The 19,096-nt window shown below is 35.7% G+C and overlaps 1 protein-coding gene across 4 annotated transcripts in view; it reads left to right on the top strand.

Annotated features, from left to right (window-relative positions):
• Positions 1–2,603: 2,603 nt before the first annotated feature.
• Positions 2,604–19,096, top strand: part of DICER1 (dicer 1, ribonuclease III) — a 51,706-nt gene continuing 35,213 nt past the window's right edge. The window contains exons 1-9 of one of the 4 annotated variants that reach the window (XM_062619865.1): positions 2,604–2,617; positions 3,535–3,635; positions 11,035–11,227; positions 12,055–12,217; positions 12,631–12,761; positions 13,690–13,824; positions 14,604–14,764; positions 16,143–16,311; positions 18,354–18,826. In XM_062619865.1, coding sequence (XP_062475849.1) covers positions 11,084–11,227; positions 12,055–12,217; positions 12,631–12,761; positions 13,690–13,824; positions 14,604–14,764; positions 16,143–16,311; positions 18,354–18,826 — 1,376 coding nt within the window. In that variant the 5' untranslated portion in view covers positions 2,604–2,617; positions 3,535–3,635; positions 11,035–11,083. Of the gene's footprint in view, positions 2,618–3,161; positions 3,636–6,539; positions 6,601–11,034; positions 11,228–12,054; positions 12,218–12,630; positions 12,762–13,689; positions 13,825–14,603; positions 14,765–16,142; positions 16,312–18,353; positions 18,827–19,096 lie in introns of those variants that run through there. The other 3 variants (XM_062619867.1, XM_062619868.1, XM_062619869.1) reach the window with 3 other exon arrangements.

Here is a 19,096-nt window from a genome sequence, read left to right as displayed (position 1 = left end):
ATTTTGGTTTCTGACTAAATTTATTGTTTGTACCATAATAAAAGAAAAATATTTTAAATATAAGGTTGCTGGAATAACACTTGGAAGAGGGGATGGGTCCTTCTTTATAGTCAGCCCTTCCCCCCCCCCGCCCCCAGCATCTGCGACCAGCTGTAATTATAGAGAGACAGGATGCCAGCCCAGACAGACTTTTTCTTCCCAGTCATAATGGTAGTTTTTATACCTTACCCTCTGCTGCAGGGATTTGATTCTTGCTGGAATTCATTTGTATTTGCACGATGATAATTCACTTCACCATAGTTCTGTTGTGAGTTTAAGAGTTCAGTTGTGTAGATCTTCTTGCAAGATAAGAACTTAATTTTCAAGTTGTTAACAGTTTGAATAATGGTTTGAATATGAACATCATTGCCAAGATGGAGGGAATAGTTGATTAATTTCAAACTGTAGATGTTGAAGAGCAAGAACATTGATAGTCTATGTTTCAGGCTCAGCCTTTTGCCAGTAGTTATGTCTCTAGGTCCTTTTTTAATAGCAGCATCACTTTTTTAATAGTTAGACATCATATTAACATGATTATTTTCAAATACTGCATTACGAAGCCTGTTGATATATTCTGTATGCTCTGGTATATTTAAGTACTTGGGGATTGTATTAGCAACTATTAAGTAGCAAATAGCCAAGATACTTGAAGATCCTTGCTGAGACTCAAGTAACTATTGGTTAATTGCAGGTTTCTAGGGCACTGGAGCTTTGTGGAAGTGAATGGTGTGTCACTTCTTGGATACTTCTCTTGATGTCTTTATAAGAACTGTGTGGGTTTTGGTTTTTGGTTGAGTGTTGGGTTTTGTTTTGTGCATTGTTTTTTTTTTTTGTTTTGTTTTGTTTTGTTTTTTCCTGTTGCTGCTGCTTTCTTAGAGTATTTGGTGTGTTCGTGGTGTGTCTGGTTAGACAGTCCAAATGGCTCATTATCTTGGAACTCTCACCTTCCTACCTTTAGATAAAATATGTGAATGTTGAGCTCTTAACAGTTCTTAATAGCTGTTACTTTATTTGCTATGAAAAAGTAGGGTTACTGTTCAATAAAAGAGATTCTAGAAACCTCACTGATTTTTCCCTTTTCAGCCCTTTGCTTGCTTTTAACAAGGTCCCTGGTCACTCTAGAGTAAAAAGATTTTCCTTTTTTAATGTGGTAAAAAACTCTTATGAGGTTGGACTCCAATGCTGTAGTTAGTAAGTGCTGAAGGGGTTGGTGGTGTTGTTTGCTGTGGTGACCCCTGGCCTGTGCCAATGGTCTTCTGGGATCCTTGGGAAGCTGCAGATGCCTGTGGTCTGCAGCGGTACATGGTCCACCCTGCCCCGCTACAGGCTTTTGTCTAAGTGGCACACAACTACCATTTAGATGCTAATGTGAGATAAGCTTGGCGTTTTGTACTAGAACTTGACTGCATCTCAGGAATGTGGCCTGTCTGGTTTTATGTTGGCTTGAGCGTTAAAAGGGCCTACTGTAATTCATGTCTGCCAGTCGATTAAAGCTGCAGTTTTCTGTTGTACGGCTCTGATGTGCCAAAGGAAATTGTTGTGGTTGGTGGAGAATTAGATACTTTTTTTGGTTCTCCCAGATCTTACCTCCTCATCTGTGTGCTTTGTGTTTGCCATCTATGAGTAGGGAGTAAAGTAAATTTGCTATGTGATGCCGTATGTGGTATTAGCTTTACTGACAAGACTTGAACCTTTTCTCTCTGTTCATACTTGTTATACAGTGGGGTAACTAAGTGTTGTATTTATTGCTCATTTCTGGTTTTCTTGCAAATACAGAGTGGAATATATGTCTCTATTTTTACTGTAGATGTGACAGTTTTCCATTCAGCTGTTTTCTGGTTCAATGGAATACGTATTCTGGCTCATGTTTTAGAGGCAGTTAATAAATGAATAGACATAACAGGAACCTTTACAATACGTTTTAATTGCTGCAGCTTAGCCTCAAGTTAATTTATTTTGTGCAGGAAAAAAGGATGTATGTATGGGGCAAACATAAATGCAAAATGCAGCCCTGGGAGTAAAATTTGTGAAGGTCTGTTTTGTACATGAACTCAACACTCATCAGATCTTCTGTGCTGTGCTCCCTACATATTCTTGTTGTAAAAGAAAACAATAGCTGTTTCTTTATTTTGTTTTCTGGAAACACATTCTTTAAGGTATCTTTTTTAAATGTGCTGAATGATAATTTTCTTCAAGATTTCAGTACTGTATTAGCTGAAACATGGAGGGAGCACAGTGGAGATAAACTGTAAATCTGGTTGGACTCAGCTAGCAATTACTTTAGCAGATAAAAAAAAATATGCAAATATCTCCTGAGCACTTAAAGCTGATCTTGCAGACACTGCTTGTCTGTACCCAGACAAAAAAGGACATATGATAATTAGATTTTGAAGGACCATGTGCTATTGCTACAGGGCTAAATATTAAAATGCAGGAAAGCAGACTAGCACATGGCACAGTTGATTTTTATGGTAGTTCATGTTAAAATGCTCTCTTCTTATATTGCCTTTTAGGTTACCTAGGGTGAAACAAAATTGCAGGCTTGGAGACTCTGGAAAAGCTCACATCAGCGTTTGAGGTAAAAATGAACATACTGAAGTAATCTTGGGAGTGTCCTCCTTTTTAACTGTATGGAACTGATTGGAGTAGAAGTTTTCATCAAGATTTTTGCATTTAAGTTTTCAGTATCAATTAAAAAAAATTTGACTTAAGAATCTCTCTTTAAGTCTGGGAAAACTCATACTTCAGGTGAATATATTGTAGAATTTTTTTATTTTAGATCTTGAACTCTGCAGGTCTGTTTAAATATGGTATTTTTGATATAAGTTGTAGTTTTATGGAATGGTTAATGTAGCTATGAAATTCTCTGTCATGAATGACCATCTTCCCTAATTTTACTTGATTAGCTAAATGTGATTTTATGTAAATCACAATCTTAATTGCACAATATTTTTACTTTTATTAAAAAATGTGTTAATGTGCTTAGGAAGAAATGGTTGTTGCTTTTTCATGAGTTTACTGTACTTGTGCTTTCAAATTGAAATACTTTAAAGAAAGTATAGATTACAAATTTATTTTTGTTTTTTTTACATTTAGGTCAACTGAAATAAAAATACATATTCATGGGGGAAACAGTACAGTTAAACAGAACATAGTAAAATTAAATGGAACGTACTGCTACTGTCTTTCTCACAGGAACAGGTGATCCTAGTAACCTGTAAATAGGATTAGGGAAGTAGGCGTTCCTTGCACATTTAAACTACCAAAAATTGGCTTTTAAATCACACTTCTAAATTTTTCTTTCTAATACTAAATAAAAATAATTCATGTTCAGGATGGACTTAAATTGCTCATTTTCTGTCAGCAGGTTATAGTGTAGTTTTGACACATTTAAATGCTTATAAGCAACCGAATGACTACAATTAACCCTGCTATTGTAGTTCCCTTTTGAAACCACTTCTGTACTTCATAAGTTTTGTTGTTGTTGTTTTTAAGAGCCGAAGCTTGCAAATTATGTGATATATCTACAAGCTGATATCATGATGTCAAAGTGCAGTTCGCGAAGCATAAACACAGAGACTGCGGAAATTAAAACGGTAAGGTTGTGCTTTGCAGCATGGGAGAAGCAGGTTTTTAAGCATTGCTTCACTGCATTCTTCTATCTTATTTTTAAAGCTTCTTCAGGACCATAGAGTGAAGTAACTTCCATGTATAAGGTTACAGGAATTTACCATGAATGTCTTGAAAAGAATAATGAAAGTAGCTACTTTATTTTATCTGTAGGTGGTTAGGTACATCAGTGGCACAGATAAAAAGATGTTTGTCATGAAATGTGTGGTTTGATATTACTGATGATGCAGAGTAATATTAGAAAATATACTCCGTTTCTTAAAAGGGGGTGTGTACATATGTAAATATTTATTGTGGATTTTATATTCAAATGTACTTGTGTTGGTGAAATACAATCAACTGGGGGGAAGAGAAAACGTGGGAAGAGAAAAGAGGGGTGATACAAAGGGTTAGAATTGGAATTGAATTTATATGTTGCTCCAGATAGAAGATACAAAATAAACATTGACGGAAGTAAATGGCAGGTAAATTTTTAAGGCCGTAGTTTAAATAGTGTGCTTCAGTTTGAAGTAAAAGTTCAGCAAAAACAGGGAAAGATGCTAGCCAATTAAAGAGACATAAAACAAAAATTGGTATATGGTTTGAGAACATAGTAATGAACACACAGAAATGCATCTAACTTCTCTGGTCCTCGCCTTGCCAGATGCTTAATGTTTTATCTTGTGTTAAGGAGGGAAATGCAGAAGAATCGGCATAGCACCAGTTTTGCACCACCGCTTAAGCAACTACATTGTTAGGACTGTTGCACTGGGCCTTATACATACAATTTTGAAAATGAGAGCTTGTTCCAGAATCTGGTTGCATGTCTGAATTTGTTAAAGGAGAAACATCCACTGTTGTAAACTGTTACTCTGAATGCCTCATGTACACTGGTTGTCTCTATAGATATGCTAGAAAACTGAATTTTATTTTGACATTTTATTTCTGTACTAGTAAATGCTGTACAGCCCACATATGTTATGCTGATATATAGTGGTATAATCCACTATAGGCTGTTGCAGTGTACAGCGGCACAGCTTTGGTGTGAACTGTGGTCTTCTGGTTCTGTTAATAATGGTAGACTAATTGCAACAGAAACTGTTTATTAGGCTTTTGCCTCAAATGTAGGTTTGGTCATACTGGTGAGTGAACACTAAATTTAGGACTTGAGGGGTTGTGCATTTTTCTGAGTCTAAGTGTAATGTTTACTCCATTTCTCTTCTGTATACAGACATTTAGGAGTCTTGACAGAAATTCCAGCTGTTAACTATATTGATTGTAGCAATGAATGCTTCAGAAGCAACTCATTCAAATGTAGAGCCTCAGTGTAATCTTCATTTAATAATCTTTTTAGTGAACAACAGAAAACAGCCTTTGCTGCTTTGGTATGCTATTAGAGACCAGTGTTCTGCTTGTGCTGTTAGACTGATTCTGTATCAGGAAAAATAGAGCAAATTCTTATAAAGACGAACACCCACAATGAATATTGGTGATTATGTTTAAGAATCAGCTTCCCTGGTTTCCCTTAGGGGTGCTTACATTTGAGTTTTGTAAGCATTTTTGCATTCTGTTTGCCCTTCTTGAAGGGGAACAGATCTTAAGTACGATTTCATATTTAATAAGAATATTCTAAGACCAAATACAAAAATTGTTGCTAGGCAATGCATGTGGTAAATGTCTTTGAAAGGTAACAGATGAGTGCCTTGTGCAGCTGCATTGTACATTAAAGACAGCATAATATTAAGGAGATTTCTCATTCATCTTATTGAGTAATACTGTTTGACAGTATTTCCTTACTTTAGACCTTCGGGGCCTAATGTTGCTGTTTACAAACTTTGAGTTTTGAGTGTGCGTCAATGTGCTTCACTTTTGGAGTATACTAGATACCAGCTGCTAAATAAAGGGGCAAAACCTCCTTCCCATGAAAATGAAACTTGTTCATTTGTTTCCAAGATGTTTGAGTTTTGGACACTTCCCCCCAAACCCCCACACTCCTTCTCCTCCCCCCCCCCCCCAAAAGATGTGTGTAGTTTGGGGGTTTTTTCTAAGTTCTCTGAGAGAGCTGAAGTTACAGGAGTAATAGTCACGAAATGTGCTTGTGTGGTGCTTTTAGACTATCACAGGAAAAGGCAAATCCTTTTAAAAAGTACACTTTTAAAAGCAGATTTGGAAACCAGATGGTGTCAGAATCCTTGGATGTTTACCATCACTTGGGCAAAATCAGTTCTTGCCACTGACTGCTTATAGTGTATGTAGAAGTCACTTTACTGCAAACTTCTGCAGTAACTCATGCGGAACATTCTCAGTGAATATTTTCATTTTGTAAATTAACATTTACATTCATTTTTTACTCTGTGTTTCATATCTGTAACATTTCACAGTTTTCTTTCTGTTTGGTCCTCCATTACCAAAGTAAGAATTTTCTGTGTTACATCTTTCAGCAACTTAATATTTCATGTTTCAGTTGGACATAAAACTTATGTATAAAGAATGTGTTATTCAGACTCTTCAGGGGTTCGTGTAAGAGAACATTCAAGCAGCAAGGATTTTTTTTTTTCTTTTTCATAGATCATTTGCTTTAGAGTAAGTGGATTTTTTTTATCTTTAACCTATTGAGGCTGACATTTATTTTTTTTGCTGATGTTGAGAGCATCTTTACAGCATTTCTGATTTTTGTGTCACAAGGATTATATCGGGTACAAATTTACAAATCGGTGCTAGTGATGAAAGCAAATGAAATAAATTGCACATGGCAGTAATAAATTTTTGATCATAATAGAAGATAGTTGTAGCTTTGCATTAACTTGATAATTAATATAATGCTTGCATATGGTGGTGAAAACTTGACAGATGCATCTGCAGGGCTCTAGTCTCTTCTCTATTTACTTCAGTGTCACTCCATGTTTTAAACAGTCCTTGGAGCAGGACTAGATCTGGGATGTCTTATTTCAGGTGAGTGCCCTGCTTGGTTTGGTTTGTATTCCTTAGTGCAGTAAACCTTGATTTAATTTTTTTTCTTTTTGGGGGGGGCTTTTATTTTTTTTGCATCGAAGGACTGCTTCAACTTGGATATAGTCCTGTGATTGAAAAACCTACAGCACAGTTCCAGAATAACTGTAGTCTGGAAGAAATGGCTGTCAACTGTTGTTGACTGTTCATTCTTAACCTAGTGCCCTTCTGAAATTAAATTCCTTAATTAGTAGGACAAGGGGTTAGTTTTAGCTTTCCAGTTCACTGTTCACATAAATATGTATTGAAGTAAGGACACAGAGTTGTGGATATTGTTCTTATATGATGAGTAATGGTCATAAAACTGGACCTTTCAGTATTATTTTAGTAGAACAGGTAAGCTTGAGCACTGTGCTGTTTTATCCAGCTTCTGTAACCTAGTCTAAAATGACAGAAAGCAGAGCTTGTTTGCTGTGTTTCTCCCGTCAAATCTGGATTCAACAAGTTCTTGCAGTTTCTTAGTCTACCAGTTTTCAAAATAGCACAGTGAATAATATGGAGCATCTTGGCAGGTATGTTTATTACTCTGGCAGAGCAGGACTACTTTGGGTTTTTCTCTGCTCTGTTATCTGGTTTCAGTTGGCTAGGTTCAGTTGACTTCTGTCCACAGATTCTGAACCCATGTACTTGCATCTCAGATGTTTTCAATTTAAAACCTGTTCTTCAAGTAGATGTCTGTTTTCCCTTTGTTATTTCTAGATGGTCCTGTACTCCTTTTCTTTTATTGAAGAGCATGGTATTTTTCCTTGCTATTGAAATAGCAACTTAGAATGATACAATTACTTCATTTTCTGGTTTACTCCTGTAATAATGTTGACATTGATCTTGTCAGATCTTGTATACTTACAATATAAATCATACAAATGAAGGCCAGGACTAGGAAACTTCAGCATAGCAGGAAGTAACGTTGACGGTTTAAGCAGGAGAACTTTCTCTTTTTACCTGAGTTGGCATGCAGTGGGAGAGGTTTTAAACTATTTCAAGTGCGTTCTGCTTTGCTTGTGCTTACTTTTCAAGGTACAAATATGCATGTACTTCTTCCTTTGCACTTCAGAATTTTTTTCAACAGTGCTTTTTGATTGTACTTTAGGGCAGGTCTTTCATAAGCAGATACACAGAAACCGAAATTGTAGTATATGTTGTTTCACAGCTTTTCCAGATCAAGCTGGAACCATACATAAGTATAAATCCTCTTGCTTTTTGCAGTGGGGTAGCTAACTTAGTATCACTGTGGTGAAGTGTGTAGCAAAGGAAATGAGATTATTTGTGAATATTAGATTCTACGCTTGTTTTTTATTAGCAGCTTTCTAAAATAAGGTTGGTTTTCTTTCCTTGATTCCCTCCTAGTGATGTGATGCAGCTATTTTATATGTTTTCCAAAGTTGTATTTATGATTTGGAAAAGAAACACAGAATAGGTGGAATAAATAAACAAGGAGGAGGTGCTGCTGACCTGAAGTAATTTATGAAACTAAAGTAGCTGGGTTTAGATAAAAGGATGCTTGAGGAATTGGCTTTAACTTTTACTACACAAAAGGCTTGTTCTGGTTTGTTTTTTCCTGGTCCCTTCTAGCTTTGAGCAATTGTGATAGTGATGAGGTCTCATTTTAAACAAAGTAATACACTAATTGAATTTCCACATGGGTTGCTATATGTAAGTAGAGAAGCAGGCCTGAGACTGTTTCAGTGAAGTACTCCAGTCATGATAAACACTTTGTGTTCTTCAAAGGATTTTTTTGTTTATGTTACCAAGTAGTGTGATGCTTATTGGAATATAAAAAGGGAAGCTAGGTACATTAAAGGGGAGCTTCATCTAGAATCTTGAGGGGGAGAGCTGGTGATAACACCTTTCCCTGTGTTTTTTCCTTTCTCCCCTCCTCTCATACACATAAGCTGTCACTTCATAGGAAAGCTTCACTTATGTTAGCAGTGCAGTTTTCTAATGCTTTCAGCGGGGGCCTGGGGAAGATTTTATATCATGCTACTGTCCTTGCCACATGACTGATTTAATCTGATTAGTCACATACTGATTAACATCGTTATATTTTATGTACAAATGCTCAGGAGATCAGAATGTCAAGGGTGACCATCTTTGCTGTGTGCAGTTGTATAGCGTGTTTCCTCCTGGTTGTGTCCCAAGACCCAGAGCTGTGGAATTGCCATGAAGGCACTAGTTGCAAAGAAGGAGTGAACCAGAGGATCTAAAGTTGTGCCAGATTTGAACTCTATAAAGTTACTAGTTGAATTGTTAGAACAGAACCTGCATGTGTTTGTATGCATTGTTTGAAATGTATAAGACCAATTAAAAAAACCTACAGGACTCTTTTTGTATTACAACTGAACTGAATAACTGTGTTACTGATTTTATGTGTGTAGACTACGCTGTTTTCTAGTTGCTGCTAAATAAGGCAGTATATTGATGCATTTCATCTGTTCAGATAATCTGGAAGACTCGGTAGTTCAGGTTGCAGGACTGAAAAAGTAAATGAGAATATTTGCATGAGTTTGGAGATTCATTCAAAAGCCACTGAAAAAAAAGTTGGATAAAATGTCAAGAACATTCTTTAGTATATCTTGTGAAAATACACATTCACCCCTTTTCTTGTTTGGGTGTGGGATTTGTTTGTTTGTTACATTTAAATGTGCTTTTCATAAGGAAATACTATATTTGATATAGGGGGAAGTACATTTATTGTTGATCCAAAGGCCAAGAAGTTACAATTATTATCATTCACTAAATAGTGTTTACTGGTGAATCTTTTGTCTTCAAAAGAGAAATAATTATTTATATTATAATATATAGATTTTTATATCTGACTTTTTCTATGAAATGGTATTACGTGTACATGAAGCTGCAAGAGGAGTGATTATATAATTCAGTATATTGCCTTCTCTTTATTTTACAAAATATGCCTGAGATGGAAAAATAGAGAGAACCAGTTTGATCTCTTTTGTCAGTGATTCCCATAGCTATTTAATATTAGTTAAGAGTGTAAATCAGTGTTTAGACATGACCCAATTATAATAATTAAAGATGTGAATATACGATAAAGAACTAAAATGTTGTATTAGGTGAAGACTGTGGTAAATAAAATTTCATCTTGAAATCAATACCTTTAATTGTATGGCTTTACTTGCAATCTCTCAAAGTGATTATTTCTCATAACCATTAGTGGGTAATATTGTCTATTAGATAACATGCACTTTTCTCAGTTTTTTTTTTCTTACTGCACATTTGCAAAACTGAACCAACTTTTCTGTTTTGTAGAAAAGCAAGGGCGCAATAGAATGATAATCAGCTTTTCCTCACTTATGTCTAATTAGTGATCAAATTTGAAAACATCAATTTTATGCATTTCTCATTTTGAGATTGATGGAAAAATGAATATAGAGCATCTGGGAATTTTCAGGGAAACTAGATTTTGAAAATACTGTCCTGTTGAATAGGGTATGTATCGGATTTGAATAGAGGGACTTTTCTGAAGGTTTGATGCAGAATGTTTGTATTCTACTTCAGCAATATTTTTTTATGTTGTCAGGCCTTAGTTTCTGTGGGCAGGGTAGATATTATTTTTTTTCTAAACCTCAATCATTCCTGACAGTTGGCAAACATTTTAAGAAAAGCCTGGTGATGAGAACTTCACTGCCTTAGTAGGAAAGTGTTTTCCAGAATTGTCAAGTTGTGAATGGTTTGTTTGTTTATCAGTTAGAATATCTTTCTGGAAATTGGTGGCTAACCTGATAAGGTTCCCTTTCTCCATTAGTCCTTACCAGAGTTGGCAGCGATTATTTACAATTCTTCTGCCAGTCCTTAAACAGCTAAGCTTATCAGGATCTGTTGATTTGAAAATACTGAGGTTCTTGTGTAGTTCCTGTTCTTTTCCCACAGATTAGGATAAAGTTCCTGTTTGTGTGTATGTAAAGCTTTAAGTGGTCATAGAGACATTTTGACTGGAAAGAAAAATGGAAAATGTGATACTTATTTATGCCTGTGCTCTAGAAAATAAATATTTTTCTTTCCTGAAGTAAAGGTAAAACAGCTTTATTATTTAAAAAAAATCTGTTCTTAAAGATATTTTAAACATGATTCTGTCAGAACATTAATGGAACTTTATATGGAAATGTATATGTGTAAATTCAAATGCATAGAATGAATTTTACTCTCTAAAGTACATCTTTTTAATTTCTTTGGTACCTTGATGCGCACATCTTTTAGTGGAGAAGTGCCTGTAAATTTCAAATTAACATTTTCTGCTGAAAACAGTATATTACCATATACTGGAACTAAAAGCAAGTAGTGTCCTCTTCTTACACTAAGTTTTCTCTTCTTGCTTTATATTGTGACTGTATTTAATACTGTTCCTTTTTCTTCTTGTAGTAGGTTGTGCTGGAACAAAAATGCAATGAAAGAAACACTGGATGAATGAATGAAAAGCCCTGCTTTGCAATCCCTCAGCATGGCGGGACTGCAGCTCATGACCCCTGCTTCATCCCCAATGGGTCCATTTTTTGGACTACCATGGCAACAAGAAGCAATTCATGATAACATTTACACACCAAGAAAATATCAGGTACAAATGATAATAGTAATACAATAGCATCAGAAAAAATGTACGATGAAATCCACTAACTTAATGGGAAAACAACTAGAGCAGCTGTAGAATGTGCAGTGTAGAATGCACAGTCTAGGCATGTGTCCCTCACACCTCCACCTGTTGGAACTTAATTGTCTCTCTTTTCATTTTGCTTGGCTGTGTTCTATGTTTGCAGTATACCCCATTCCTCCTCCTTAGTTTGCTCTAATGAACAGAACATCTATTAAGTTGAATATTCCTTTCCTGCTTTCTGCAATGCTGTTAGGGACAAATACAGTAAACATTACACTGCTTCTCAGTTGTATGCATACAATCATGTCTTCTTCCACCTCTGACCTTTTGTCTTCTACAAAGTAAATCTTGATTTTTTTTTAGTTTTTTTTCCACATACTGGACAAAGCAGCTCAGTAATGTCAGAAAAACCCTTAGAGCACTCTGATTTTCATTTTGTTAAGGAAAACTATTTCTGATCTCTAGAATTTCAGTTCTCTTTGCACTGCAGAGGTGCCTGAAATCTAGCATTTTGTTAGTATTACTGAAAAAACTTGGTCGCCTTGAGCTAATGTACTTGCTTATTTGGTGGAACTGATATATGCAGTTAGACTTAAAAGCTTGAGCTTCTTTCTTCAAATAATGTATCTAGCAACACAATCTATTAAGATAATAGCTACTTAAAATAGCAGCAAATTTGCTGTTGTCTAGAAATACTACCAACTTGTCTGTATTTTATTTACTGCTTGTATTATTTCTGTCAGTTTTTTCGTTGCATTGCTGCAAATAAGGACCTTGTTTTTTAAACCTAGGTTGAACTGCTTGAAGCAGCTTTGGATCATAACACAATAGTCTGCTTAAACACTGGCTCAGGGAAGACTTTTATTGCAGTACTACTCACTAAAGAGCTGTCCTATCAGATCAGGGGAGATTTCAACAGAAATGGGAAAAGAACTGTGTTCTTGGTCAACTCAGGTAAGAAGAAAAAAGTATACTGAACTCCTAAACATGTTGCTAATATCTTCATTCCTTAATAGAAGTTGTGTAAAAGCCAAGTTGGGACAAACTTTATGCAAAAGGTCAACAGAAAGGATGTGATACCTTTCATCTTTTGCTTCTAATCCATTTAATACAACCTGTTTATGACATCTTCTGTTTCCTGGTGTGAAATTAAGGCATTGAATCTGAAGTGTAATTTAGTTAACAGTCTGTTCTCTTGCTGTGGTTTTACCTGGAGGCAGTTATCATGAATGTCTGACTTAACATTAGCCTAAACTAAAGATTGTTATCACACACGGTGCTAGGTAACATGACTCTCATCTTGAAAATTAATGTATGAAAAGACCTTTATGTGATTCAGATTATTTTTTTTTATTTTTTTTTCTTAGCAAGTCAAGTTGCTCAGCAAGTGTCAGCTGTCAGGACACATTCAGATCTTAAAGTAGGAGAGTATTCAAGTTTAGAGTTAACTGAATCATGGACAAAAGAGAAGTGGAGTCAGGAATTCTCTAAGCATCAGGTAATTTATTAAGTAAAAATTACACAAGCAGAATCTACAGTAAGTTAGGCTTGATCTGAAGTGATTTCTTCCAGTTAAATCTTAACTTTTTCAAATTCAGCAAATTTGTATTATTTGTATGTGAATTTTCAGGCAAAGCATGTGTAGGCGTTCTCAGCCCTTTCTGTTATAATCCCTTCTCCCTGCTTCCCCCCCACCCTTCCCCCGACCCAGGTATCCTGCAGTAATGCAAGTATTTGTAATTTGTGTTTTTCTCTCCAGGGTTTAGAACTGGTTGATGAAATGTCTGAGGAACTCTGAAAAGTGAAAATGTTGTTATACTTAGTGGAGTTCAAAGTCAGCAGAAAAATAGTGCATCATTTTGTTTAGAAACTTTTTATCTGTGATAATGTACAAGAAATGAGTTTTCCTTTAAAAAAGAATTTGATAATATCCTGCTTTTGTAACCATTGCAGGTGCTTACTAGTTTATGAAGAACTATCTTTCTTTCCAAGGGTGTGATGACACATAAGAGACACTAACTTGTTATGGATTTAATGGCATTTGTTCTGTGTGGTCTTGCTGCTGTTAATACCATCTCTTTGTTGTATTTGGTATTTTGTTCTGGTGTTTTGGTTTTGTTTTGTTTTGTTTGTTGTAGTTTTGTTTCTCCCTAGGGATGTGACTGGTGATATATATGTGTGTGTGTCCCAAATATATCAATCCTTCTCTCACACACAAACACACCCACACACACCCTTCAGACAGAATACCTTCTCAAGTAAAGAATGTCTTCTTATTGCTTGTCCTTACCTTTTGTATATAGATGAATCAGAGGGTTTTTTGCTGTTACTGCCTAGCAAGACCCACAGAGCACTTTCCTACTTCACTTTGACCTAATACAGCTTGAACTTTTCTTATACTGGCAGTTGTTTTTTCTTTCATCTAGGTTCTTGTTATGACATGTCATGTTGCTTTGACTGTTTTGAGAAATGAGTATTTATCTCTATCAAATATTAATCTTCTGGTGTTTGATGAGTGCCATCTTGCAATCCAGAATCATCCATACCGTGAAATTATGAAGGTGGGTTTCCATTGCATTAATGTTTTCATCCTTGGTTGAGGAGGAGTCTGGGGGGCAGGGTGGGATGTGGGGCAGGCCTGGAGAAGTGGGAACCATTTAAGGCACCTTTGCTACCAAGGGAAGGTATCAGTGGAAAAATGTTTCAGCTGTTGTCATGAGTTAAGACTTCAGTAGTATTATGAGATACACTGTATTTTACAGTGGGGATTGAAGAAAAATCTGGCATTAACAGAGAAGATAAGTTATCTTTATAGAATAGAGAATTTTACGAATTCTTTGATTAAAAAATTTGAGTCTGGAAAAGGGATGTACTAAAATCAGTTTTACTTGTTTTTAAAATACTGATTTCTGGAGATGTTTGTAGGGTTTCTTCTGGGATATTCTTGGCTTTATGTGGTATTTGGCTTATACAATGCAAGAAACCTGTATAATAGATGTCATTTCAAATCTCTCCAAGTTTATCAAGAGTATGTGTCTTTAATTTTTTTAGATGATACTTTAGTTTTTAGATGGTGTGGAAGTATTACGTGTTTTGTAGATGTGGCAAGGCTATTCTGTGTAATGCTAACTCTTTCTATTTTTCCATGTTGTGAACATTTACCTTTCCAGATGTTCGCTGTTAAATGTTACTCAGTTTCTAGTTTAACTTCCAGTCAGTAGAATATTGATTCAACTTTCAGTTCCTCTTTCCAACTAAGCATCGAAGTTTGCAGTCTACTAGCTTGATAGTAAGTTTGCAGGATAACTGTCCTAAGGTATTTCATTCTGTTTTGCTGAAGATCTGTGAGGGTTATCCATCATGTCCTCGAATTTTGGGATTAACAGCTTCCATTTTAAATGGGAAGTGTGATCCTGCTGAGTTAGAGGAGAAGATCCAGAAACTGGAGAAAATTTTAAAGAGCAATGCCGAAACTGCAACTGATTTGGTTGTCTTAGACAGGTATGTTATACAATTATTATGGCTTTTAAATTGATGCCTGAGTTTTCATTTTTGGATAGGGGAGTAACCTAATAGAAGTATTTCCTCTTAAATTTTAGAAAACTGTGTATATGATACCATTACTTCTCTTTAGGGTGGGGAGGGAATGTTAACTTGTATTTTAAGAAACCATTGTTGACTGATTGACCTTGATACTCAGAGATGTTCCATAATTGCTAAGAACAAACCAAGCAAGCAAATAAAAAAAAAAAACAAACAACAAATAAACCCCACAAACAAACCAAGGCACAGAAACAAACCAAACCAAAAAAAAAAAAAAAAAGAACCCCAAAACCCCAAATAAACCAAAGAACCCAACCAACCAACCAAAAAAACCCCAAAACCCAACATACCACCAGCATAAAAAAATACATTCCACAACACATTTTGAACTTGTAAAATGCACTGTCTTATGTTTGGAGAATAACTGATTTATGTTAAGTGTATGCCATAATGTTGCTATTTAATTTAGAAAAATGTTGCAACATTCACAGTACAAGATGGTCTAATGCCAGAAAAGTTGCGTGATTCCATCCCACCAATGGGTAACCTGGGTTTATAGAGGCTGAAAGACTGTGGGGGATAGAGGAAGTAATGAAAACAATATAGAAATATCAGAACAAGTGGGTGTTTTCGAAAACTCTGTTCTTACAGAATGTATAGTCCTGTGAATATTATTTACGATAAAGATGGTGGTAATGTGGTGATTTGTTGTAGGGGAAAACTAGTGTGATATGATTCATATGTAGCATGTTTTCTTGCACTAGCTGTGTTATGTCATCAAGTTTTGGACAAAATTAAAGATGGTTATTCTTTCTGTTCTGGAACAGGTGTTTTGTGGCTGTTTTTTAAATGCAGTTTATAACTTGGTGAACCATGTGCTTTTAAGAATTTTGCAGTTATAGCTCTTCCGTTCAAGACTAGTAATTATTTTACTTGTGTAAGTGTATGCATAGACCTGATCTTGTGTAGATCACTTTTGTTTGGTATATCAAAAGAGTATACTCTGGAAAACCAAAAGTGAGGGTGATTAAGTAAATTCAATCTGGTTTGCATTAAATTTTTTAGTATGTGAAACTAAGATAGAAACCTCCTTTTTTAGGGAGTGTATTAGAAAGAACAGTATTTTAGAATTTAGTAGTTCAGTATTTGGTGTGGGGGAGGTTTTTCTGCTTTAGAAGTATTTAGCTGTGTATGTATTCATCATTATTAATTCATGGTGAGGAAAGAAATGTACTTGACTACACTTCATGTTGCTATTTGCTGTATAACCTTAACAGGCTGAAATAGCTCTGACTTTCAGAAGCTGTATTTAACTTGATCTTTGCCCTCAATTAAGATACACTTCTCAGCCCTGTGAGATTGTTGTAGACTGTGGACCATATACTGACAAAAGTGGATTGTATGGAAGATTATTAAAGGAATTGGATGAAGCACTTATTTTTCTAAATGACTGCAACATATCTGTACATTCAAAAGAAAGAGATTCTACCTTAATTTCTAAGCAGGTAAGAACATCAAGCTATGTGAAAAACCTGGGGAATAGAAATCTTATTACTGTTTTTCTTTGCCATGTATGTTACATTGCTGAAACTTTCTAAGCCAGCCATCACAGACTATCTGAGCAAAAAGAATTCTGATTTTTGTGCTCACTAACAGGGCAGGTCTTTTCATAAGTGAATGGGGCTTGAATGTCAACCGTTTATCAGAACTTCATCTAGTTTGAGATTTAGATTTGCTTAAGGTAGTAAAACAGTTCTGCACCCTGATGTATTGGGTCCTTATTTCTGAAGTCAAGTATTTGACATCTTTGTGGTTGTCTGTGACCTTTGAATAATTCAGTCTAGAAGAGGAATTAATGCCTCAGGAAGTATTTGGAAAGAATGTGCCCAGGTATAATGAAAGATGATAAAGTAAGGATCGGAAAAACGTTCCAACCATAGATCTAAACTTTCTACAATTGATCTTGGAACAATATCGGACTAGTGCTACACCTTGCTGGAACGGAATTTGAACCTCTAGCTTTCCACTTTTTATGTGTTTGCCCCCTGTTGTCATGTGAGATGGCAGATCCAGGAGGTATGGTGTATTGACCTGTCACACATGGGGTTCAAGCAGCTTTTGTTTCCCTCTAAGGCTTTGTGGTGTGGAATTGCCTCCTGAGGTACAGCTATGTAGATACTTAAGCCTTTGTTCAGCAAGAAGTTTGTAGTGAGTCGTACTTCTTTATTAGTCCATGAGGAAGTTGGAGAATATATTTTTCTTCAGCCCAAAGTGTTCCAAAGTGTTCTTTTACATTCTTAGAAACCCACCACTCTTGATGTTGTCCATAAAACAACTATTGGCCAGATACATAGGGAAGCCTGTTGCAGCTGAATGGGAAAAGCAAATCCTGCTTACTTTGTGCTAAACTTAAAATGCAAAAGGCTAAAATACATAAGGAATGCTGGGAAGTGGGGGAAGTCTTCAGAATTTGCATAATCCAGAAGAGTGGATTAAATGCTATGCTTCTAATGCACATAACCCTGTGTGCTTGTTTTCTAATCAAGTAGTTCTCCAAGATGAAGGCACCCATATGAAGTAAAAGAAATCAGTTTTCAGTTTGAGGGGCCTTTTGTCTTGGCACTGGAGAACGTCAAGCCTCCATGTACAGTTACAATAGTTTAGATAAATTTTGCCCTTAAGTCTTATAGCCAAAAAACTTCAGGGATGATAGTGTAAAGAGGGTGATAACCTGTTCTTCTTCACAGAATGGAAGATAAAGTAAAGCAGCAACTGAAGCTATGAACGTGATGGTTGTTACAGTTCTGTTGTAGTTCTTCTGTTGTAATAATACATCCAAATCATAGGTTTTTTTAATGGTATTGTCAATATAAATTATCAACCCATTTCTGGATTCCTAGTTTATTGTTTAACCACTTTAGATTTTTGTGGAGGAAAAAACTTGCTGTCAAAAACGATGTTGATGGTACTCAAGTGCCTATGCTGTTTTCTCTGAGTAGGGTATAGTTCTCAGGTTATTGTATGTGTGGATGGAATAGAAAAACCAAATTTTTTACCTTTGAGAGGCTAGACTTGCTGAGATTACCCTAAGGCCATTGTACAACTTTCTGGTTGGATACTTCTGAAACTCTGGCAGCTGCCAGTAACAAAAACGCCCCGTAAAGCATTAATTTTATTAGTTCTGTGTTAAATATAAAAGTATTTCTCCTTTTTAGCATAATTATCTTAAAGTAAATTTAAAGTTACAATCTCTGCAAAAGAACTGCAAAATACTCTTTTAAGCTAGTGGGATTTTTGAGATTCAGAAATGTACAAAGTTTAAAATTTAGCTGTAGTAATTTAAGGGGGAGGGGGGGAAACTTCCTCCATTAGAAACAAAAGTTGCCAAGGTCATTTAAATAACAAAAGACTACTAAATATTCTTATAATAGAACAATTGTAATAATCCTTGCAAAGATTGTGCTATGTAAGAAACAAGATCCCAGTCTTAAATGAATAGTTCATGAATGTACTCCTTTGAACTGATATTTGAATTCATTTGTTGTAGATATTGTCAGACTGTCGAGCTGTGTTGGTTGTTCTGGGACCCTGGTGTGCAGATAAGGTAGCTGGGATGATGGTGAGAGAGCTACAGAAGTTTATCAAACATGAACAAGAGGAGCTGCACAGGAAATTTTTATTGTTTACAGACACTTTCCTAAGGAAAATACATGCACTCTGTGAAGAGCACTTCTCGCCTGCCTCACTTGACCTGAAATTTGTAACCCCAAAAGTAATAAAGCTGCTTGAAATCTTGCGCAAATATAAACCGTATGAACGGCAGCAGTTTGAGAGTGTTGAATGGTATAACAATAGGAATCAGGATAATTACGTATCTTGGAGTGATTCTGAAGATGATGAGGAGGATGAAGAAATTGAGGAGAAAGAGAAGCCAGAGACTAATTTCCCATCTCCCTTTACTAATATTTTATGTGGAATTATTTTTGTGGAAAGAAGATACACAGCAGTTGTTCTAAATAGGTAAAGCTTTTTGTTTAAAGAAAAAAGTAAAATCTTTTAAAGAAGGAAGAAAGGCAGACTCAGCTGCCAGCGTATGGATGTTAGTATCATGAGTATATAGGGAATTGTATTTTCAGAACTCTATTTTAAAGTTGGTTTAGGAGATCATACTGGATCTGCATAAATAATAACAAAAAAATAAATCAGGCTATGTGCATATGGGCTGGATGAGAAGAATATGTGTCTTTGAAAATTGTACTCACAGGCTTGTTTTGGACCTAAGTTAGTAAC

This window comes from Pezoporus occidentalis, unplaced genomic scaffold, assembly GCF_034315485.1.
Source record: "Pezoporus occidentalis ecotype Australia unplaced genomic scaffold, CSIRO_AGI_Poc_V1 ctg215, whole genome shotgun sequence".
Taxonomy (NCBI): domain Eukaryota; kingdom Metazoa; phylum Chordata; class Aves; order Psittaciformes; family Psittacidae; genus Pezoporus; species Pezoporus occidentalis.
Note: the sequence above shows the minus strand (reverse complement) of the source record. Positions and strands in the feature narration are given on the sequence as shown.